This window comes from Euprymna scolopes, chromosome 19 (assembly GCF_053919585.1).
Source record: "Euprymna scolopes isolate OS-2025 chromosome 19, ASM5391958v1, whole genome shotgun sequence".
NCBI lineage: Eukaryota > Metazoa > Mollusca > Cephalopoda > Sepiida > Sepiolidae > Euprymna > Euprymna scolopes.
The window spans coordinates 750,711-776,884 of record NC_136500.1 but is presented as its reverse complement, the minus strand read 5'-3'; the positions used below and the strand labels follow the sequence as shown (position 1 = coordinate 776,884).

Sequence of the window (26,174 nt, the reverse complement as noted above, 5' to 3'; positions counted from 1 at the left end):
CGACGAGATGTTGCATCCCTCTGCCTGTTCTACAAATACTTCAATGGTGAATGCTCTGACGAACTGCAAACACTTGTACCTCCCCGACGTAACTACCCCCGACAAACCCGACAAGCTACTAAGTCTCATCCCTTTACAGTAGAGATCCCTAGGTGCAAGAAAGCCTTTTACTCCAATAGTTTCTTCCCCAGAACTGCGGGTCTTTGGAACTCCCTTCCGGGATTCTGCTTTCCCAACTGCAATGATATGCAGAAGTTCAAGTGTAATGTTAACAAACATCTTTCTACTCATCTCCCTTCATAATGACCCCGCTAATTAAGTCCCTGATAGTAGCCCCCTGCTTCAAAGTGGCACTGTGCCTTGTTTGGGGTGAAAATTGAATAAAATAAAAAAAAACGAAAAAAAAAACAAAACAAATATTACAAGCATATGAGAAAACTAAATTTTAATGCTTTTCGTAAAAATTATCATCTTTTATTTTCGATATATCGGATTTTAACTATACTGCAACTTTATCCTGCATTGTATTTGTAAATGAACTATTTGAATTTAATTGTTTTAACATCCAATGTATATTCAGGTAATATTTCAGGACGTAATCTAACCACGTGCAAAATAGCGTCTGCTAGAAACAAGATAACCGCTTTGAGCATGCGCGACTTTTAACCAGAATTATTATCGTCATTATATTTCCATTTGAACACTTTCACTATTAAATGTAGAAAAAAAAAATTTAATATATAAAATTGTGCTTAATGTTTTTTATTTAATATTTGTAATTTTTATATTTTGTATTTTTTTATGGTCATTCACTGCTGAATTAGTATCACGGTGTACGACAATAATGGCGTTACCGACATGTGAGTAGACACGGAGACTACATTTTTTTTTATTGTTGTTCTCATAATTATTATTATTATTTTTTTTTTTTTTAAGTCTGTATTTCATCTCCTATTCCCCATTAAAAATATTAATGATTTTAATTATTTGCATGCACATTGTATTAACAAAGCATAATTTCGGATCAAAGTGATGTCTTAAAATATGAACTATAAACAGATAGGGCACGAACACCTCCCCGGTTTGATGAATATATATATTTTTTTATTCACGTCGTAAATAAGAACAGTTTTTTTTAAATTGAAGTATTATTTAAAAAAAAACAAAAGAAAATATTTTATAAATTTAAAACGCAATAATACTAATGATAATAATCAACGCCATTGTTGTTTTTTTTTATATAATGTTACGCAAATGTTTACTTTTGATATTTTTTATTAAAAAGATAGTCGACGATATCAATTGTCGATTATAAAAACAATTTCGTTTTTGTCCAAATTATTAGTAAACTTGATTCGTCCTTTTAAATAATATTTATTATCCTCAAATAAAATTGTATTCTACTTTTCCAAATATATGAATTTAAACCTTTATTAAAACTTTTTTCTCGTGGGCAGCCATTTTTTTCTTATTGTTGACAATTGTTATCAAATTTTCGGCTGATAGTTTATATAATCATATATCGTTACAAACTTCTCCATTTTTGCGGGGTTGTCTTACTGTACACATAGATTAAAAAAAGTTGTCAAACAAATATATAACAAATAAATGTTATCAAAGGCGAGATGAAGTTACTTTTCTACCTAACTGCATAATTTTCTAGTGTTTTTATTTAATGTAACATGTTTATTCAGCTAGAAAAAACATACAGTATTTACCGATGTATTGGAAAATTAAAAATGGCGGCCGACTATCTCTTTCACACGGTAAGTTTGGGAAAAGGAGTTAAAAATAAACAAAATATACAAAATACTGTTAAAAACCCAACGAATATATGTCAGCCTATGTCACGGTAACATATATTGAGCGAGTTTCTAACAGTATTTTGTCTAGTTTTTTATTTTTAACTCCTTTTCTCAAACTTACCGTGTAAAAGAGAGAGTCTGGCGCCATTTTTAATTTTCCAATAAATAAACACTGTATGTTTTTTCGAGCTGAATTAACATGTTAAATTAAATAAAAAACACTAGAAAATTATCCAGTTAGGTAGAAAAGTAACTTGCCTCTTATAAAATTTATTTGTTATATATCTGTTTTTTTGACAACTTTTTTGAATCTATGTGTACAGTAACACTAGCAGTGTCAGAAATTTCGTGAAAATAGTGAATAATTCCACCCCATCTTTCCAAGCTTATAACTCCTCGAAAAATGTAATTCAAGCCCTAATTTTTTTTTTCAATTAAAGGAGTAAGGACCAAGGTTTTATTTAAAAAAAAAACAAAACAAAACAATGTGTTTTTTTTTTTTTAAAAAGGTTTTAAACTTCGGACTTTACAGGTAAATTTCTAAAAAACTGATTTTTTTTTTGTTTTAAATTTGAATATATTATTTATTGACCTTTTCTCTTCAATTTGTGATATATAAACCTATTAAACATAAATTAATTATTTACTTTTTAATAGACATTTCAAAATGAGAGGCGTAAATTATTCGACCCCCTATCTTTCTAAGCTTATAACTCCTCGAAAAATGTAATTCAAGCCCTAATTTTTTTTTCAATTAAAGGAGCAAGGACCAAGGTTTCATTAAAAAAAAAAAAAAAAAGACAAAAAGAAAAAATGTGTTCTTATAAAATAAGGTTTTAAACTTCGGACTTTACAGGTAAATTTCTAAAAAACTGATTTTTTTTTTTTGTTTTAAATTTGAATATATTATTTATTGACCTTTTCTCTTCAATTTGTGATATATAAACCTATTAAACATAAATTAATTATTTACTTTTTAATAGACATTTCAAAATGGGGGGGGCGTGAAAATGGGGGGGCGTGAAAATGGGGGGGCGTGAATTTAAAAAAAACGTTTGTCTAAAATATTATATTCGGTTTATTGGAAAGAACATAAAATTTCACATTGACCCTGAAAATATCGTAAAAATAGAATCAATAGAAAAATTTTGATAGATTTTTAAAATTTAAAAATTTAAAAATATTGAGTTTAAAAATTGAAAAATATTGAGTTCGGAAAATTCATTACTGTTTTAAAAAAAAAATAAAAATATTTTTATTACTTTTAAAACAACTGTAATAGTTTATTTTGGAAGTATAATCCATAAAGAAAATAAATAACCCACTTTTAACAGAGAAATTACGAGATTTTTATATTGTATTCGCAGTTTCGTGTTAGGGGTGTCAAAAATTCCTACAAAAATTCTGATACTGCTACAGTAACACAAACCCCGAAGATGTCATATTCCAAAAACTATATAAATTGATCAAGTAGTTTTGTGAGAAATTTATTCTCACATAGCTTAGAATTTTGGCAGAGCGGAAAATTAAACACAACATCGAAAAACTCACTTGCCTGTTGATTAATGGCAGGTCATTTCATCTTCTCGATTGCAAAATTATGTTGCGTAATTTTGCTGCTTCTGCTGAGCCTGGTTGGTAATACTTCGTGCTGAAATGGTACTTTTTTTTTCCAATTATTGAATACAAAGTAAATATGTATTAGACTGTCAATTAACTATTGTAGTTTTTTTTTGTTTTTTTTTAAGGAACTATCTGTGTTTCTGTTTGCTATGATAAATGAATTTATAACCAATAAACGAAGCTTTAGCTAGATTATGAATATATTAATAATAACAAGAATGATAACTTGAACATAAGTCAAATGACAGCTTAATAAATTCTGAAATTAAGAGCTTAGTGTAATACTTATCCAAACAATTCGGACAAATTCACTCCCCGAGAGATGATCCGTTATTTGCGGCGGAACAAGTTGAACAGAAGGAGGGACCATCTTCCTTCATAAATTCTGCTGCAGATGACATAGAAACACCCTTTAAATTCAGGGGAAATGTTTTAAGGAATGAACCTGTTTGCAACCATCGCTTAATACACAGGCTGTGAACTTTTCCCTTGTTTTTATTAAAGAGTCTAGCTACCTTACCTAGATTTCAAAAGGATCAAGTTTTATTTGGAGATTTAATTAACATGATTTCTCCCACAAACACCTTCTGAGGGTGATCGCCCAATATATTAGCATCAGCCTATCTTAAGGAGAACAAGTAATCATTGTGCCATATCTTTCTGAATTTTTTGATATACCTGTTTCTCAATTCCAGAGATTGCAAAAGTTTTGCTCTACTGGGAGGATCAGGACACAAATTGTCTGATCCACAATTATTGATCAACAAACGTGGATTATAGCCAGTTTGTAAAAAAAATAATTAAGGAATTAAAATTTGTGAGACCCCCCCTCAGAAGCAGTAATATATGTAAGCGGTCGATCATTGATCACTTTCTCCACATTGAAAAGGATCTGACTTTCTTTCTACCTATTAATTATTTCAAACATTGCTTGATTGTTTTTATCATCCTCTCCCATGCACCTCCTTGCCAAGCCGAATAAAGAGGAATGGTGAGATGACTAATTGATGTTGACTTAATTTTTTCTTGTAATTCATCCAAAATTAAGAATTTGGATAACATGATGCCGGACGCTAAGAAGGTCTTTGCATTGTCCAAATAAACATGCGTAGGAACATCTGTTACATGATAAGGGCTGTCCCCTGTTCATGTAAGTATAAAAATAGAGAGATTAGTTAAAATGAAAATAAGAGAAAGCAGAAATCGAACCCTGGACATAAGTTTTAAAGAACAATAGGTTTAAATGGAATGTCCAGTAAATTGTTAATTCGGATGAAATAAATAATAAATAAACTATTCAATTGTTAAAAGAATGTGGATGATAAAATATGAGTTAAATAAATTAGATATGTAGGTTAAATTCCTTTGTCGAAACAACACAAGGAAAATAGGTTATTGGGAAATCAATGTCGAAAACGTGCAAAGTCGCGCATGTTGAGACACGTGAATTTTGCTCACGTGGCCGGGATGCATGGAGTTCTCAATATAGCAGGTGGGAGTTAGTTGGTCGAGGGAGAGTCAGAGACAGTCAGAGAGACAGTCAGGAGAGACAGTCAGTGAGAAAACTCAGAGACAGGCGGACGTCTGAAGCGAGACGTTACTTCAGAAACTAAAATGTGAAACTTTGAGTTCTTGATGAGGAAGTCGACCGGTCGTCAGAAAATAAATCCATCATGTGTTTGTGATAAAGCTCATCTTTGTGTTTGTGATTTCTACAAAAAGGTAAATTGTATCGTTATTATATGTCTGTGTTATAAAATGTCATTACATACACATCTCTCTCTCTAAGATACAACATCATATGTAATAAGACAAGAACTCTCACTAAGACTCATATCATTACTAATAAGAACTCTCACAAGAAAAAGCATCACTTATAATAGTCTCTCTCTAAGACTCTTTAATGAAACAACTATATAACAACTCTCAATTTGGTGTTCGTGAACCTTTTGCATCAGCGATGCAGAAACCGAACCTGGGGTCGATACCACGAAAAAAAAAGAAAAAGAAACACAACGTTTTAAAGGGGTCGAACATAATTTAAAAAAATAAATAAATAATACCACGGAAAAAGAAAGAAATCACACGATCACAGAATTCGAAAAAGAAAAAGAAACACAACGTTTTAAAAGGGTCCAACATAATTAAAAAAATAAATAAATAATACCACGGAAAAAGAAAAAAAATTACACGATCACAGAAATGCGAAGAAAAAAAAAATGATGAAAAAAAAAAATTTGAACATACACGCACACAGAGAACAAAAGATACAAGAAATATTAAAAAGAAAAAGAAGAAAAGGCCGATATGCCGTAAAAAGAAATTCGTAGTAATGGAAAAAAATAGTAAACAAGTCACCATGCGTAATTCATTGATAAATGAATTGGTCTGTTAAAAAAAACACACACACACACACACACATACACGCGAAGGCAGAGATTGTGTCACCCATTATTATTGTTTTGATATGAAATCGTTTGGACGAATTGTTGAATTTAATCTGTCAATCAAAACAGGAATTTCAAAGGTCGCATGTACTCTCTATGAAACAGCGTGTAAATTGTTTTGAAATGCATTTTGTGTTCATAGTGAACTTTTCGGCTTTTGCGTGTTCATTTATTTTGTTTTTGAAAAAAAAGGGACAATTGTTTTGGACAGACTGTTGAATTGTTGTTTCTTACAGATGATTTTTTTTTTGTTGTTAAAAAAAAAAAGTTATAACTGTTGCAAAATGTTTAAATGTATTAATGTATTTTTTTTTTGAAAATGTTTTTATGATGTTGAACAAATATTGTAAATTGTCTTATGTATGTAATGTTATGATTTTCACAGCAAGAATTCAAAGTTATCCGTAAATATACATTAGATTAAAATGATCTAGTAGAAAATAAGTTAAGACGTATGGTTGGCTTACAGATTCAGTTAGAATTTTAGAAGGGGGACAAGAATTAAAATTACGTAAACGGGCATTTGGAGAGATTTTAGATGTGATACGCCGTAAGAAAGATGTTTTGTTTTAGCATTTGGTTTTGTTGTTTTTTTTAGAGATCCTAAAATTTTTTCTCCAAGAAAAGTGACTTGGTAGGGATTGATAAGCACAAGAAGTGCCCCTATACGAAAAATTTGGGAACCTGGTTAATTAAGTGCTTAAAATAAGCTAGTTGCACGTAACGACTCCAAGCAAAGTAGTAAGTCTTGGCTTAGTTAATAAACAGGCGTTGGAAAGAATACGAAAATTCTTAAGGGGACCAGTAAACCGATGAGAGGTAGTCCCGAGGCAATCACATATAGCTTAATGAAGTAAGAGACAGGCAAAAATATGCCGTAGATTACGTAAGAAAGATATAACCTTGTATTTTTTTTTAGAGACGCATGAATGTGGGATATATCTGCTGGATCTTGGAGGCTCTGGTGAGAGGAAAGAAAAATCACAAAAAAAAAAAACGGGCAATTAGATAGAATTTAGGCGCAATTAAGTTGTTGGTCGCAGGAAACGTGTTAGTTAGTTAGGGGTGATATTTCTAAATCCTCGTCGAAGTTTCAAGAATCCAAGCAAGGAAATCCGAGTGAATCCGTATGAGAGAAAAAAAGGTATATCTTAAACTTCTGAAGCCAACCACAAAGATTTAAGTATATGAGCTTTGGTATGTCCCGTATGAGATAGTTATAGAATAAAAAACAAAGCCATACTTGATAAGACTAACCATGCGGAAAGAGAGATCAGAGCACTTTTGAGACGAAGGAAGTCGTCCATTTCGAGAAAGGTGAAAACCTCTAGTCTGCGGCATATGGGTGGCTGGAAAATAGCTGATGTGTATCATAGGTAAATATCCTACACCCAAAGAGTAAATGCCACAAAGATCAGAAAGGTCCTGATCTTATAAAAAAATAAATAATTGTGAAGTCGGCCGTGAAGGGCTGACTGAAAGAGATTTTTTTTTTTTTTTTTTTTGTGTGTGTTTTTTTAGCCTGATCTTTCTAGCCGTGTGGTTGTGTAGATGTAAAAATAAAAAATGTACTAAAATTAGAAATGCATACATTTTTTTTGTGAAATATGGAAGGGAGGGATGTTACATGATAAGGGCTGTCCCCTGTTCACGTAAGTATAAAAATAGAGAGATTAGTTAAAATGAAAATAAGAGAAAGCAGAAATCGAACCCTGGACATAAGTTTTAAAGAACAATAGGTTTAAATGGAATGTCCAGTAAATTGTTAATTCGGATGAAATAAATAATAAATAAACTATTCAATTGTTAAAAGAATGTGGATGATAAAATATGAGTTAAATAAATTAGATATGTAGGTTAAATTCCTTTGTCGAAACAACACAAGGAAAATAGGTTATTGGGAAATCAATGTCGAAAACGTGCAAAGTCGCGCATGTTGAGACACGTGAATTTTGCTCACGTGGCCGGGATGCATGGAGTTCTCAATATAGCAGGTGGGAGTTAGTTGGTCGAGGGAGAGTCAGAGAGAGTCAGAGACAGTCAGAGAGATAGTCAGGAGAGACAGTCAGTGAGAAAACTCAGAGACAGGCGGACGTCTGAAGCGAGACGTTACTTCAGAAACTAAAATGTGAAACTTTGAGTTCTTGATGAGGAAGTCGACCGGTCGTCAGAAAATAAATCCATCATGTGTTTGTGATAAAGCTCATCTTTGTGTTTGTGATTTCTACAAAAAGGTAAATTGTATCGTTATTATATGTCTGTGTTATAAAATGTCATTACATACACATCTCTCTCTCTAAGATACAACATCATATGTAATAAGACAAGAACTCTCACTAAGACTCATATCATTACTAATAAGAACTCTCACAAGAAAAAGCATCACTTATAATAGTCTCTCTCTAAGACTCTTTAATGAAACAACTATATAACACATCCAACAGATTGGTAAACTTAATAAATGCTAATATAAAGGATCTAGTGCTCATATCCGGTGATAGCTCCAGATGTATGGCATGTAGACTCCTGCAAGTGAACAACAAGGCAATCAATGTCCTTGAGAAAGTTCTGCGGTAAGTTGAGACACTGACACATAGATACCGACCAAAGAGCTAAATTGTTGCTCTTTTCCTGTATACAGAGAGAAGAATTTCCTTATGAGTTGAAATATTTAAACCAACCTTCAAATAAGGCTATGCCTCCAAGGGTATCAGTTTGTTTATTGATAAGGATGGTCTGTTGTAGACTAAAGGACATATACAGAATTCCAACACCCACTCCTTTGAAGTTAAATTTCCTATACTTTTGAGAAAACATCATTGTTTAACTGAAAAACGTAATTTTGCAATTAAAGTATGTGAGAAATTTATTCTCACATAGCTTAGAACTCTAGCAGAGTGGAAAATTAAACACGACATTGAATAGCGCACTTCCCTGTTGATTGAAGGCAGGTCGTTTCATCTTCTTGATTGCAAAATTATGTTGCGTAATTTTGCTGCTTCTGCTGAGCCTGGTATGTAAGACTTGGTGATGAAGTGGTAGGGAAAAATATTCTGTGAAGATTATCATTAATCCTTGGCTTGTAGTTCATTTTTAACAATGCTCGAATTCAAAAGTGGATAATTCTGGCGAAGTGGCAAAACCGAATTCAACATTCTTTGCCGATTAGAAAGACAATATTATGTCTAGAAAGAACACTTAACTTAGTAGGTTAAATTGTCTCAAAGGTACCGTGACAATGTTGACCAGATTATTTTAAAATCTTCTCAGACGAAAGTTTTCAGTTAAAATATGCTCTCCTCGTGGGTAAAATTCAAATCAACCAATGAGAAAAGCTGTAATTAAAAACATGTTAAACCAATCAACAAATGAAGTCACATGATTCAAGTTGTGTAATTTCTCACAATAAAGGAAAAAGACAATCATTTTTAAGCAATTATTGGGAAATTGTTAGCATTACAACTCTGATCTCACAAGTTAGAATTATTGTGGACTTATCTGAAACATTCAGAAACGTTATCTGACCTTGTTGTTTTTTTGTTGATTATTAAGATTGTCAACAGATTGATTTTTTTTAAATATGCCATTTTAAGCAAAAGCAGCTACTTACTTAATTGTCATAAAAATAATAATATATTCAACTAAAACTATTGATCAATTTACATAATTTTTGGAATATTACATCTTCATTCTGTGACGAGCACGTACATCATAAAGGTGTTTCTGTATTTTTTTTTTTCTAGTTAGGTTGAATTCTAAATAAGGACAAAAAAATACATTTTAGAATTTAGAGTAGGGTGTGTGGTCAACCTAATACGTCCTGCATTGTCAACCATCTCCAACTTCTGTCCTATTGACGAAATCTGGCATTCCTGTGCCTATTTTATAAGTAGTTTAATGGAAAGTGCTCCGAGAAACTCCAAGCCCTTGCATCCCCTCAACGTAAATACCTCTGGATAATCCAACAATTAACAAAATCCCACCTTTACACTGTAGAAATCCCTAGATACTGGAAGACCTACTCAAATAGTTTCTTTTCTCAAACTGCTAGACTTTGGAATTCCTTTCTAGCTAGTATCCCTGAAAATTTTGTCCCAAATTGTAGGCCCTTTAATCCAAGTGACCCTGTACCTTGTTTAGGGTGAAAAAGCAATATATATATATATATATATATATATATATATATATATATATAACTAATTCATTTACTCACATAAAATTAATATACGAAAGTATAAATTTATGCGTAAACTTTAAGTATTTACTTCAACAGTGCTCAATACATAGCTAGAGCTAGTTAGTAAGTTATAAAATATATATGGCGATTAAGCTACACTGAATATTCCGTGTTTCATCTACTCTAGGATTCTTCAGGCTGATGCGAGAATTTTGTGGTTATCTTGCGTCTTTATATAAGCACCTTCTATTCAGTTTTTAGTTAGCCAATCAGCTTTCTAGTATCCACCGTGCCCTTCCTAATCAGCCAATGAGCAAGCACTTACAGCACAAAGGCCCATTTGACCTCCGGTTGACCCGTTCCTTTATGTGTGCTATTTAGCATAGATATCTAGTGTCTTGACCTGTTTTAAATCTAGGTTAAGTTTTTTTTTTATTTTCTTATTTATTTTATTTTTTTTATATGTTTATGTATATATATATATATATATATATATATATATATATATATGTGTGTGCGTGTGTGTGATAGTTTATGTATATGCATGTTTATTTTTTATTTTTTTATTTGTTTATTTTCTATTGTTTTTGTTAGTTTTAAAATTATTTTGTATCTCTATCCTAGAGTAAATTTTATCCTGTGAACACAGTTGTTTGCTATTTCTCTCCTAAAGTTTAATAGATGTTGGAGTTCTTTAAAGTTTAGGATAGCAAATTTTTCACTTTAAAGAACCCCAATATCTATTAAACTGTAGGAGAGAAATAGCAAACAACTGTGTTCACAGGATAAAATTTACTCTAGGATAGAGATACAAAATAATTTTAAAACTAACAAAAACAATAGAAAATAAACAAACAAAAAAAAGTAAATATGCACATACATAAACTATTACATAGTTTATATATATATATATATATATATATATATATATATATATATATATATATATATACTAACAGATAAAAAAATGATTTAACCTAGATTTAAAACAGGTCAAGACACTAGATATCTACGCTAAATAGCATACACAAAGGAACGGGTCAACCGGAGGTCAAATGAGCCTTTGTTCTGTAGGTGCCTGCTCATTGGCTGATTAGGAAGGGTGCAGTGGATACTAGAAAGCTGATTGGCTAACTAAAAACTCAATAGAAGATGCGTATATAAAAACGCGAGACAACCACAAAATTCTCGCATAAGCCTGAAGAATCCTAGAGTGGATGAAACACGGAATATTCAGTGTAGCTTAATCGCCATATATATTTTATAACTTACTATATATATATATATATATATATATATATATATATATATATATATATATATATATATAGTAGTACAATAGTAACTATCCCCCATCCTATCCTCCCCCAAACATACCCTCCCACCCATATTAGGTGACAAGATTCTAATTTTGTAAACGAAATAAGGAAATGTTTTTGTGTCTTGAAATGTCAGTTTTCAAGGGTAATTCTTGTCCTGAAGACATAATCTCCCCAGCACAGGTGATTACAGAAACATATATGCACACATGTAGACATCAATGTTTGTATAAATAAATTTAATATACCTACTCTGTTTACTCATTGAGCACTTTTTGGTAGACACATGTTTCATTGGATGTACTAAACTTTACTGCCATAATATATATATATATTTTCAAGCAAACATTATTAAATGCAATAGAGATACTTTGCTTTATCATTCTTTTTTTTTATTTTTTCTATTTGCCATATAATCTTTTTTATATCAAAATCGAAAATATTAATGAAGGTTCCATAATTGTTACTGTCACGAGCGCTTTCGATCTGTCCACGAATCATCTTCAGGTTTTAAGGAAGTAAAAGTGAGAAGGAGCAAAAATAGAAATTAAAAAGTGAAAAATAAAATATACATTAAACCGCGTTCGGTGATGGTAAGTTAAAATATATAAAGTCGATGAGAAGTCGATTAAAATATAGGTCGATTAAAAATTCGAGTATTAAAATCAGCAAGTTTTCGTGAGCACTATTAGCAAAGTCGGTCCATTACACGCTATGCAAGACATTTTAACACTTTGCTGCTTTTCTTGAATGCGATATTTATAGTAGGGTGATGAGTTCTAATGTATGACGCCTCAAGAATTTTTGATTTTTAAGATTATTTTCACGTTGTATGATTTTTGCGTTGTCACCGAGAATTTTTCTAAGATTGGAGAGGGGACAGTTGTGTCCTTTTATTAAATGTTGATATATAGTGCTAGTATTGTTTAAATGCATGGTGATTCGTCTGGACAACGTTGTCGTGTATGCCCAATGTATGTATTATTCTTATGTTCATTTTTGGAGTTACATTCTCCTAAAGAGCATTTGAATTTATAGACTGCATTGTTTCAACATTTTTATAGTTGATGATGAGTTGTTTCTAACCACAAGGTTTTTTTTATTCTAAACTTCTTGTAGTAAATAATAAATTTAATTTTAGTGTGTTATCAATAGGCATCAAATATCTATGAATGATATTTTTAATTACATTTTCTTCGATTCTGAAATAAAGTGTCATTTGATTTTGGTAAAATATATTAATGGAGTTTGCATTACAGTGCTGGCTAATATTATTATCAGGGTTTTCAAGAAATTGTAGCATTTGTTTTATTTGTTCATCAACAATGTAATTTGGAAAGTGATTGTTAATGAGTACATTTTGTTTAATGTTTTTTATTTCAATGAGTAGTGCCTTTTTTGTGGATATCATTTTAGCGTGATTTAATAAATTTTTAATTATGGCTATTTTGTACTTTTGTGGGCACTCACTCTTTAAGTTCAGGAGACTGGAGTTTATGCTTGTTGGTTTTTTATATACAGAGGTGTTGAAAGTATTATTGGACGTATCAGTAAGGACATCAAGAAATGAAATTTTATTATTATTCAACTCTACTGTGAAGGATTGAGTTTTTTTGTAGTTGGTATATCCGTTCATTATTTTCCGCTAAAATAAGAATGTCGTCCACGTAGCATACATATATAGGGGGCTTTTTGTTATTTCAAAATATTTTGTTCTCTAGATTTGCCATGTAGAATTCACTTAGGGTCGGTCCGAGAACTGATCCCATTGCCACTCCATCTATTTGGGTATATATGTTATTGTTGGGGTCATGGAAGGGTACTTGTGTAGTGCAGATTAATAGTAATTTTTAAAATATTTTTTATTAATTCTAAGTGGAGAGAGTAACAGATTATTATAAATGTTGTTGATAATTATATCAATTGTTTCTGCTACAGGTTCATTAGTGAATAAACTTTCTACATCAAGAGAAGCAATTATTTTGTTTTTCGGTTGCATCGATTTAAGTATTTGCATTAGTTTGTGTGTGGACTTAGTATTTGCTTGGAATTACAGACTAATAAGTTTGTTTAAGGTTTTTGTAAGAAAATAGATGGGAATAGGAATTTGGGATATGATAGGTCGAAGAGGAGAATTAGGCTTGTGTGTCTTGACTGTGCCATAAAGATAACTAGGTTTATAGTCTTCAATTATTTTAGGTAATTGATAATTACCAATTTGTGGATTATTTGTTGTAATTAGTTTGTTAATCTGCATTTTTAGTACATTTGTAGGGATTTTACTAATTTTTTAAATTTTGTATGATCATTAAGAATGTTTTTAAGTTTTTCATTATAATCATTATCATTCATTATAAAAAAGGATGACAAAGATGTTTGATTTATCAGTTTTTTTTATAACTATATTAGGATGGTTACATAATTCTTTGGCAGCATTTTCAGGATCAGTAGTTAGTATTGAGTTGTATTGTTTTTTATAAAATCGAGTTTTTATGATCTCCGTTTTTAGAATATCCTGTAACCCAGGATGAGCCGTAATTTTGTTTTCTTTTTCTAGGTTAGTAATGCGTTCATAGAGTAATTCTATCTCGGCTTTTTTGTTTTGATGGTTAAATTGTGGTGTGAGATGGCAGTTAGGTCCAAGATTTAAAAACTCTTTTTGTGGGTCTATAAGATCGTAATCAGAAAGATTAAGATAAAATTGTGTGTTATTAGGTAATATGATAGATCCCTGGTATAAAGAGTTTAATTTTTTTTTGGATGGTCAGTCAATGCGAGTATTTTTAATTAGAGATGATGTCAGTAAGTCGTTGCTGGAGTTCAGTGTATTGGTTATTGGTAATGCGGTCCTTCAGCTTTTCTCCAAGTTCATATCATTTGTATGTTTAAGAATTAACTTTTGAACATTGTTGATTTGCCTTTCTACTAAATCAATTCTTAAATTACATGCTTTAGTTTCCCGTTGAGTTGCTGGGTCATATAATTTAAAATTGGTATATTTAGGCAGCATTTTTTCGTCAAGCAAACTTTATTAAATGCAACGGAGATACTTTGCTTTATGATTTTATTTTTATTTTTTTAGATTTTTTGTATAATCTTTTTTATATCAAAATCAAAAATGTTAATGAAGGTTCCATAATTGTTACTGTCACAAACACTTTAATTTTTAATAAACCTATACTTTAATTGATTTCTCATCGATATATTTATATATATATATATATGATATTACAAAATAATCCGTCATTTCCAGGTCATTCTAGCGCCAGCATTTTCTATGCCCACCACTAATCATAATCGAGGTTGTCTTGTGTGACTAGTTGACCAGTCAAATGATGGGCCAAAGTGCAACCATTAGAATTTGAATAAAGAAAAATGTCTGCTCAGAATATTTAATAAAATGGGCATTTTGTTGTATAGATAGCAAAACGAATAAGTGATTAAAAAACAAATATACAGCAAATAAATGCTACCAAAGGTAAGATAAATTACTCTTCTACCTGGCTTGATATTTTTTTCTTTTGGTTTAACTTATTTTAAAGCATTTATTTACTTCAAACGCACAAAATGCTGTCTTAAGTTAGAACAAGACAACCCTTATCCTCGAGTGGCCTCTGGGCCTTGATAAGTAGTGACTCCTATGTAAAAAAAAAAAAAAGAAAAAATGACTAATATGAGACAGTCATCTGAGGTGTTTCGATAATGGCTCAAAAATGAAACAAAATGCTGGTAGAAAAGCACTCAAAAAATGAAACAAAATGCTGGTAGAAAAGCACTCAATAAATGTCACAAAATGCTGGTAGAAAAGCACTCAATAAATGTCACAATTTCTTTTGGTATTTCTGCATTTAGTGACTCATTTTTCTGATCTAAAAGAAAATACTTGTGTGTGGCTAAGTAAAAGTGGTGGTCATATTGTATGAATCTAAAGATTCTATTGTTGGCATTGATTTACCCGATATTTATCTATAATTCTTTCAAGAAAGACATCAGTGTTACGGGCAAGATAATGTCTAGGGGTAGACAACATATATTGAAAATACATAGAGAATTTGTATAATCCACACTTGAAACTTGTGCAGTTAGATAGAAAGTAAATTTTTTTGCATTTGGTAACAATTATTTGTTGTATATATATTTTTTCCCCCGCTTTTTGTGGTAACTATAATACACTTTTGCCAAAGTTTGGTTGTTTCTTCTCATTCTTCTCCATAGTAAGGAAGGATTCCAACCAATCTTATAATTGAATTCCTTTAATCCTAAATTAATAAAAATTAAAGGGTCTCAATTATAAGGATAGATTAGAACTCTTAGTTTAACTATCAGGTTTACAAGAAAGTTGTTGCGGTTTTTAACCTTTAAATTCAAATAAATATATCTTGGCTCAAACAAAAATTTATTGATTGAAATAAGCACCATCAGAATCAACAGACTTTTGCCAACGCAAAACAAGTATATTTATGCCAGTAACATAAAAATCTTGCATTCTGGTGGCGGTGAGTTGCTGAAGGCATTTTTGATATTGCTTAGGTTTTTGAAGCATTTCTCATGCAGAAAGTTGTCGAGATGCTTGAAAAAGTGGTAGTCAGTAGTTGAGAGGTCTGGAGAGTGAAGCAGTTTCGTAGGTCAATTCGTTCAACTTCTGTAGGGTCGGTTTAGTAATGTGCGGGCGGGCATTGTCGTGGAGGAGAATTGGGCCTTTTTCTGTTGATTAATGCTGTGTGTTGTTGTTGAAGTTTCTGATGCATTTCATCGATTTGTTGACAGTACTGCTCTGCTGTAATGATTTTGCCTACGTTTAAAAACTGATGGATGAGACTGGTCACAAACCACAAAAAGTCAGCATGACCTTCTTTTGCTACAACTCTGGTTTTTATTAGTGTCATGGAGCTTCGTTGGCGTCTAACCACTGAGCTGAGCATCACCGGTTGTTGTAAAGAACCCACTTTTCATCGCAAGTCACAACCTGGTCGAGAAACGGATTGCTCTTGTTACATAATGAAAGGGAAGATGACACTTCATAACAGCATTTCTTTTGGTTGTCATTCAATTCGTGAGACACACATTTATCAAGTTTTTTTTGTCGTTCCAATCTCTCTTAAGTGGTTGGGAATCGTATATGTTATGTCTAATTCAGAAGCAAGTTATCGAACAGTTGTACGTGGATTGACCAAGGCTCTTAATTGATCATTGTCAATATCCACTGGCCAACCATCTTCAAGACTTTCATCATTGAAATGAAATTTCTTAAACCACCGTTGTGCTGTGCATTCAGTAGTGGTTTCTGGGCCAAACACTTCATTGATATTGCAAGTTTTTTTTACTTAGCTTGACTTGAAATAAGAAAATTGTGCAAATTTACTTTTTTCCATTTTGTATTCAACGTTCTGAAAAGAAGACAATTGTTTTAAAACGATTGTAATTTAAATGATGAGATAGAGTGAAAAATTCTTTCTAAAATGAATACTTATTTGAAAATACATCATTTGAAATCAAAATTAAAAATTCTGCAAGGACTTTCTTCTCAACCTAATACTTTATTATAGATAAGAATTAGGAGTGACTTAATTAAGACCTACAAAATTGATAAGATTTATAAGCACATATTTTGATCTCTCTCCCTGCACTCATAATTCATTGGAAAGAAAGATATCAATAACTAAATCTACCATACAATTAGACTTTGTAATTGAGTAATATATTTTTTTATAATAGAGTAATATGCTATTTTATATAAAAGAGTAATATTGTTTTTTATATGTATATAATAAAATTTTGTAACCAACTGCCCCCACCACCACCATCCCTTAAAAAGCAAATCCTCTGAACAAATACATTTGGGTTTTAATCTTTTGGAAAATTTGGGGAAAACAATTTTTTTTTTTCAGTTTGTCATACATATTTTTAATGTAAAAAGTTATTGTAGTAACCCCACTATACAATACCATTATAACCCTGTATTAGAACAAGACACGTAAACATCCTTCAGAATAATAAAGGATGATGAGGCACAGCTGCAATAATCAATAATACTTTTGCATTTTCTTATGCTACATGTAGATGGATGTGAATCAGCAAAATCGTGTGATGAAACGGTGTCTATTTTGTCTATGTTTTCTCCTTTGGGGCAATGTGAACTGCAACTGCATTTCCAAGAACTTGTTGCATCTCTGTTTTAGGGATTAAACAAAATGGACTTGATTAACTAAAAGCCAAAAATATAGTTTGATGTAGAATTATCAAGGTAGCCCCGGTTGGTGGTTGTATACTATTGGTTAAAATCTGGTTAAAAATAGCTGTAATGTAACCAATTAGCTAAATGTCAATCCTTTAAGAAAGAAACTGATTCAGAAATGATGGTTAAAAATGATTTTGGTCTGTCTGAGGAAATATTTAGAATTTAATCTGAATAATCACATTATATACAAGATAAGTAACTACACACACATACGCACATATATATATATATGTATATACATATATATTTGTTGATACTTAAGGATTTCTTCTATCTCGTTCTTGAAAGTGGTAATTGTACATTTTTATAGCTTTACTAGCAGGCTGCCTGGCATTGTCCAATCGAAAGACATGTATAAATATTATATTTTAATTAATGCAGGTTTCTTGTTTATTATAAACAGAAATACTGTAGATATTAAATGTAACATTAAATTCCTTTAAAAAAAATGGAAAGAAACTGAGACATGTGCATGTGAGTATTATGTTTTTTTTCTAAACAGTTCATTTCTTGTAAGTAAAAAAAAAAATACTTGAGCTAAGATTGAAACCAAAACCTAAAGACAGTGAGTCAAGTATGATAACCATTATGCCAGCTTGATACGATCTTAAAGTGTTTTCAAACCTACATATTCTTAACATAAGTAATCTATTATGTGAACGATTCATGCGTGCACATTCATGAAACAGTTGACAAACAGATAAAAGTCTGATGACCCTCACATACAAATTTTTCAATTTTAACCTCTTAGCAGCCTTTTTTTCCAGATGAAAAGTGATTATAAAGTTTTCCACATCTGAATACCCTATATACTAGATTTCAAGTTTGTAGATAAAACATTTGTTGAGTATATAGGTTGAGAATTGTCCTTACACGCACACATTCTCACTTTTATAGATATATAGATAGATTGAACTTAATAGATCTGATTTTTTTGCTTTGATTTTATTTTTCCAAATTATTTTCTTTAAATAGAGATTTAAAAGTTAAATTTAATTATTACATTAATGTTTAATCGTTAAACTATAATACTATCAGTAATAATAATTGTACTAGAATGATGTATTTTACAAAGAGAATTTTGAACACTGAAAGCATACATAATCTGAAAAATGAAAACTTCTATTTTATTACAAAGAGAAACTATTACATTGCAATGCAAAAAAAAAACAAATACATTTTCTTAAAGTAAAGAAAATTAAAATTAAATCTATGAATATTTGTTACATGTTAAGTAAACATATCATTGAAAAACTATAAATCAAATAATCCTATTATAATGACATCTTTTTAAAAAAAAATTTGGAACACTGAAAATGTACGCAATCAGAATCCTTAAAAAAATTAATTTGATTTCCCAATAAACAAGATATAATTTTGTTTCAATTGACTTTACATGTAAAAAAATCATTGTCTCTCTCTTTTTTTTTTTTTCAGATCCGTTTTAATTAGTCTTTGTGTTTCATTTTATTCACCATGGAATATCCCATTGTGCCTAATGGTAACAACTGCAATAGCAACAGTTGTACAGGGAATTCTGGTGGCGGTGGCCTCAATTCGGTTTATAAAGGGTCAGTATTTGCTATGCTTTCTTATTCTTATATTAACACCTGTTTAGAGAAACAAACTTTCTTGATTACAGAATTAAAAATGTAATCTTTAATCTTAAACAGATTTTTTTAATGTCATAATTTTCAATAATAAATAACTTTATTTTCTTTTACAAATCTAAAAAATTATTTGGAAACTATCTCACCAATTTAAAAAAAAATTTGTCACATATTTTTACAAATCAAACAGAACATAGTTATTTGGTTAAAATTTAATTTTACAAATATATTTAGTTATTGAAACATTTTATATAAAAGAAAATTTGGACAGCTAACATACTTCCTAACACTGTGTGTGTGCTACGGGAAGTGGTGACAAGGCAAATCAGTTCCTTTATTTTTATTGTCCTTCAGTATTTCTATTGTGAATCGATTTATTGAAATAAAATATAAGAAAAGGATATTGTTGAAAATTATACATAAAACAATTAACTTTTATTTGCACTTTTAATAACAAAATTAAAAAAATAAATTTTTATTTCATTACTGTTTTAGTGATGCATAGTTCCATGGCTGGCATTGCTTCATAAATTAAATAGTTAATTACTTAAAAAGATTTTTGAATGTGTTTTCAGTAATTTAAAAAAAAAAAGTGCAAAAAGTGTTTTCAATAATTCTTTAAAATAAATAAAACTAATTTTAATAATTCTTCATTAAAATTTTAAAACATGTTTTCAATAAATGTTTTAAACAAAGAGGGCAAAAATTGTTTTTGGTAATTCTTAACAAAAATAAAATAAAACTAGTTTCAATAATTCTTAATTAAAATAAAACCGAAAAAACTTTTCAACGATTATTAAATAAAAAAGAGTACATACACAGGGGAGATATAGGCATGAGAGAAAAAAAGCAAAAGAACTAATTTGCCTTGTCATTGCTTCTGATAACGAACACACTGGGATTTAGGAAGTACATTGTCTGACTATAACCAAACAGCTTTGTGCATGCACACACACACACACACACAACTACACACATAATTAGATTATATTTAAAAAAGCTTATGTAGCAAAGCAAATTAATATCTAGCTCAAAAACAGATGTAACTCTATAGACTTCATTAAAAATCTGGATAGTATATGTAGATCTGTGTAGAACAGGAGACTTTGTTGGTTTGGTCACATCAAAAGAATGAATGAGAGTGCTTGGGTTAGTCAATGTGAAACAGTTGAAGTGGCAGCATTAGATGATAGGGGAAAACTAAAGAAAACATGGAAGTGATAAGAATTTGAAAGAAAAAGAAATAAAGACTTGTGTAGAAATAGATTAGTTTGGAAATCAATTTCTAAATTGTCTAGCACATGCCAATATACAAAAGACATTAAAGCAAATATAATGGTGATAAAAGAAAAAGACGAAAATTAAAGCAATAGGTTTTAAAAATACATTTTTAGTCGCGTGCAAGCGACTCTATAAGTCGGTCCGTTGGTCGGTAACACTTTTGTGCTTGGCCTTTTTGGTTAAGATCAAAGGTCTGTTGTTAATAGATGCTGTTCTTAGCTTTTTAAGCTTTTCTTGGCCTTTTGGCCAAGATCAAAGTGTACTATCTGTTCTTACTACATGCTGTATTTATGTTTGTAACTTTGTGATATAAAGTGGGGGATCACTTTTCTGTATTAATTTAATGTAAAATGGTCACCTGCCTTACAACCAGTCAGTCTCAAAGCCATTCAATCATTCTCCAGATCATTCAAGTTGTTTTTGAAGGATTCCAGTTATTTTTTAAGCATTCAAGTCAATTCTTAAGGTCATTCAATTCATCCTTAAGTTCATTAAAGTCATTCTAAGTCATTTACTTTTTATTTATTTAAGTCCTTTCAGCCCAATTTTCGGTCATTTTAGTTTATCTTTAAGAATTTCATGTCAATCCTACATTCACGCATTCATTCATTACACGAGAGCATGCGACTAATGGCTATCGGCCTTGTTTACATTTGTACCATTGTTTTATGTATGTAATAATAATAATGATTCTATTCATTTTAAAATCGCATCATTTTTTTGGTTTTCAATTTTTATTTTAAATATTCATACATATATGATGCTTCCTAAGATATGGACATTTCTTTATTCAAACACATGCCACCAAGCACAATATATGACCCAAACTTGACTTGCTGGACATTTCCTGACGCTAAGCTCATGAACAGAGAAAGGAAAGTCATTTTTCACTGTGGTATTACACAAAAAAGTAAAACTGAAAAAACTAATTATTGCAAGTTAATGTAACCAAATTAATGAATATTTAAAATAGAAATCGAAAACAAAAAAAAGAGGCTCACCTCTCCATAGGATTCATACAAACAAAATGATATAAAATAAAAATATAAAAATGTCTTGCTTCAAATAAGGCCTTTTTTAAATGATGCAGATCTCAGCTTAAAAAAAAAGTAATAGAATTGGTTTTATTTTAAAATTGTATCCTTTTTTTTTTTCAATTTCTATTTTAAATATTCATTAATTTGATTACATTAACTTGCAATAATTCTTTTTTTCAATTTTGCTTTTTTGTGTTATGTCACGGTGAAAAATGACTTTCCTTTCTTCCTTCATGAGCTTAGTCATCAGGAAATGTCCAGCAAGTCAAGTTTAGGTGATATGTTAAATTTAGTGTCAGATGAAAGCTTCTTTGCAAGGGTTTCTCACCTCTGGAACACATTACCATAGGATTGTTTCCATACTAATCACAACTTGGTCGTCTTCAAATTCAATGTCAACAAATCTTTGTCATAAACCAACTCATAAATAATCAAACGCAGTTCATACCATTGATCAATCCTAATACTTCCAGGGTGCTCCTCATCTCTTGGCTAGCAATCATTCCGACTTCATTAACCATCATCTTCAAGTGACTTTTAGCCTTGATAAACGGTGATATCACTGGTCCTCCTCCCCCCAAAAATCCCAATGTATGAATAAGCAACTAATTACTAAAATGGCTGAATCAAGACGAACAATGAATTATCCTTCACAAAGTTGACTTATTTTGTTGCAATTTTCTCATAAAGTACATAAAAATGGAAAACATTAAATTTCTCAAAAGTTTTAAAAAAAAATGCTGTCCCCCTCAACAACTGCCAACTCAACACTGTTCGCCATATTTTTCCATCTGTTTTCATCTTTTCTTGTTCTGGTCATGTCATCTTGGCAATTGCTCGTGGCGCGAACACTGGCTTACAAGTAGTGGTGGGACAATTAATTGGAACTCGCATGTTGCCAGATCAGAAGCACGGGCGTGTGGTTATGAAATCCTGCCCCATCCTCCGTACTCTACTGACCTTGCACCCTCTGATTTTCACCTCTTTCCAGCAATGTAGGTGATTTTGAAAGGAAAGCCTTTCCTAGATAATGCAGCCTCGATTTCTGAAGTCACGTCGTGGTTGGAGTACCAACCTGAGGTCTTCTACAAAAACAGTCTCCAGAGCTGCATCAAACGATGGGAGAAATGCATAACTCCGGGTGGTTCCTATGTAGAGAAAAACTAATAACTGTGCCAAGTTTCATTGCTCTACTGCTATGGAAAGTTGGTCAGGGGCATTACTTATTGCACACCCCTCATAGCTATTGGTGGTTGAGAAGGTTTCTTGTAATTATTGAAGGAAACAAACTTAGTCTTGGCAGCATTGAATGTGATCATCCATTTTTGTCCCCATTCAACCAAAGATTGGAGGTCTTCCTGTAGTGTTTTTGCCATTTCCTTAGATATTAGATGAGCTTCAACTCTTTAGTCCATGTTCTTTATTGGACCAATGATTACAGCACATGGAAATACATAAAATAGAAGAACAGCATCATGTATCCCCCCCCAGTCTTTAAGACATAAAGACGAGTATGAGTATTGTAAGATTTCAGTTAAGCTCAATGCGAATGGTCAATCTGGGCCTGAGAACTAAATAAAATGTCTTGGTACATAAAGTAGATTTAGCGATTTAAAGTCTGTTTTCAGACTACTCTCAGTCGGGCAGGTGGGTGGGAGTGGCAGGTTGACCGACGTAGAGGCAACGCGTCCACTGGCTCCTGTGTGGTGACACTGGGCGCTCCTGTAGGCCGGGGGATCAAACCCCAAAGACCCGTAGGGATCTTCTGTGATTGACCGCTGGTTTCTCCGTAGTCACAGTGGCTGGCTGAACAAATGCTGGGTCAGGGTTGGGAGGCATGACAGTGGTATCTGCTGGGTGTTCCTTTTGCTCAGGAGGCTCGGAAAGTGTGTTAGTGAGTGGTGTTGGTTGGGGCTGTGGGACGCCGGCGTTGATCCGGGTAGCCTCAGGAGTGGGGAGCGTTCAATCACCGGTATGTATTTCCACAGGAATTTCCGGTTCCGCAGCGTAATGCGGTCAAAGCCATTGATGCGAACAATGTATTGGTTGAATTGTCGGACCTCCACGACAATGCCAGTTTTGTCCCATTTCTTGGGGTTAGGTCCCGTTCTGGATCCTCACACAGTCACCAACGACTAGCGATGGCAGGGGACGAGTGTGTTCTGTGAGCCACTCGTAGATGCGCTTGTGGTGCTCAGCTGAGGCGAAGGCGTAGGACACCTGATTGATGAGCCCGAACCAACTGCGGACATATGATGTTGCGAGGAGCAGGGAAGTCCTGAATCGCCTCTAGGTACCGGGAACATGGGTGTACTGTGGTTGGGGTGGTCTCAAAACCAGCGAATGTCACGTGGGTCTTGGCAAAAACGAATTTGCTCGGGTTCAGGATTATGCCATTGTTGCCACAGGTGTGGAGCCATTCTACGGCTTGGAAGAATGTATCTTCAATCGAGTCTGACCACATGAGGGTGTCATCCACACATTTGGTTTTCCGTGTGATGTGAGATATGATTTCATGAAAGCGACGACTCTATCCATCCCCAGACACGATGTAGCCCTGCGGTGGGATGCGGTAGTGGTAACAATCCCAAGGCGTAAGGAACGTGGTAAGGTGGCGGTCGTCCTCATGGAGAGCAATGCTATGATAGCCATTCCAAGTGTTGGATACCATTTTGTGAGTGTGTGGAAGTATGATCCTGACTTGGTGGAAGGGTGACTGGGTATGGTGGGTCTCTCTAGTGGCGTGACGGTTGAGGGGTTGTAGGTCAACTGTCCGTCAAGGTTTGCTGGACTTTTTTGGGCAGATCACCATTTTGTGGCACTAGGTGACCGGTGTGCTGATTGGAACAGGCTCTATCACCCCGAGACGAATGTCCTGGTCCAGGCCAGCTTTCACCTCGTCTTGCTAGTGCACAGGTATGGGTATGGGTGTGTGACAGGCGATGGGCTGAGCATTGGCATCGACCATGAGGCGCATAGGGGGACAAGCCATTTTTGGTTGTGGTTGGTGGTCGCAAACATTGAAGGTGCTGAACTTGTAGGCTCTAGGAGCCATGTTTCCAGCTTCTCACGGTTTTCCTCTGTGGGTGGGTATGGAAGCGATGTCGGGCGAGCTGAGGGTTGTTGACGATTGGGACAATTATATGTCTGTGTCGTCATTCAAATTTTTGGTTTCGGATGTCCAACCGATCATGGGGAAGCTGATTGGTATCATCCCGAGGGCGACACATGCTTTCTTCGACAAGGACAGCTTGTCCGTTGAGTCGGAGAAGTAGATGATCTGTCTCGTTTCCATGGCTTTTCTGGATGGGGATGTCCCAGAGATTCTTAGAATCGTGGCACCTGCGATGTTAATCCCACATTTATTGGCAGTAGTCATCTTCATGTGGACTGGATGCAGATGTCTCTTTTCCAGCCCTAGTTTCAAGAGAAGCGTTGTGCCAGCCAAGCAGGACTGGCAGCCAGTGTCAGCCAGTGTCAGCCAAGGCTTCGAAGGGGGTGGTGCACGAAGGGATGGTCTCCAGTGTCAGGATTCCGAGGGCATGTGCATCAGACGGGGTGGCGCTAACTGTCACATCAATGCAAGGCTAAGGGTCAAAAGGTCGCCGCTCCCATGCGTTGCAAAACTCATTGTATATATCGTGGTTGAGCTTTATGGCATCAATTGCCGCAGAAGGGACATTGGCAGAAGGTGTTAAAGATGGCAGTGTAATCATCTGGGGTCGGCGCTGCTCCAGCGGAGGGTGACTTTTGACGTGACTGTCGGCATACACCCACGAAGTGGTAGAGTATTCCACATTTGGTGCATGTGTGATTATATGCCAGGCATTTCTGCATGCGCGCCTGTCTGGTTCGCCCATGGCCTGTGTTGCCACAGTAATCACAAAGCTTGGTACCTTTGGTAGTGTCACAAGCCGTATTCGGTTTGTTCTGACGTTTGTACGTGCTTGCTGCGGCGGCTGTGACTGAGGTAGGAGTCTCAGATAAGTAGCTTGTGGAGCGCTTGCCGCTCTCTTTGGCCTCGACGAACTGTAGGATGTCCTCTAGGCTCACATACTGTTTTGCCTGGCCGAGGAAATCTAGTCGGATTTCCTCGTCTTCCAGTCCACGAATGAGGATGTCCTGGACCATGATGTTGCTGAAATCAACCTCCAGGGCACACGTGCATGTCTTCTTGAAGTTACAGACGCTGGCCTGTCCGCGGAGGCGGGCGACGTACATCCTCACAGGCTCATCATGGTCCTGACGAGTCTGTTGAAGTTGGAGATGAGCAACCATGATGTTCTCTTGGTGAACTGCGAGGCTTTTAATGTTCCTGGGTATGGTATTTTCGTCCTTGGTTGTCAGGGCGCCAAAATCTGTGTGAGATCCTTTCGAAGACTGTCTTTGCAGCATTCGAGGAGTTAGTGTGCAATGTCCATGCCAGTGAGCCAAGTTGCATCCTTGTACTCTATTCAGCGCAGCTCAAAGTAGGACCATTCCGTGCTGGTGCCACCTGCTGTGACGATCGGCTGTTTCACCCTTTTCGCTTTAGGGGTGCTGACGGCGGGAGCTGGATGTGTTATCTGGTCAACCGGATGGGCTGTGCAGGCGTGAAGATCAATTAAGCTGAGCAGGACATTCGGTGGGATGTTGTC

The 26,174-nt window shown here is 33.6% G+C and overlaps 1 protein-coding gene and 1 pseudogene across 2 annotated transcripts in view; both read left to right on the top strand.

The window, feature by feature from the left end:
* The first annotated feature begins 724 nt into the window (after positions 1–724).
* Positions 725–26,174, top strand: part of LOC145303396 (uncharacterized) — a 114,883-nt gene continuing 89,433 nt past the window's right edge. For both annotated transcript variants that reach the window (XM_080144705.1, XM_080144704.1), the window contains exons 1-2: positions 725–860; positions 19,047–19,180. In XM_080144705.1, the coding sequence (XP_080000831.1) occupies positions 19,086–19,180 (95 nt within the window). In that variant the 5' untranslated portion in view covers positions 725–860; positions 19,047–19,085. The remainder of the gene's footprint in view (positions 861–19,046; positions 19,181–26,174) is intronic.
* On the top strand, positions 20,727–20,884 carry LOC145240529 (U2 spliceosomal RNA; annotated as a pseudogene).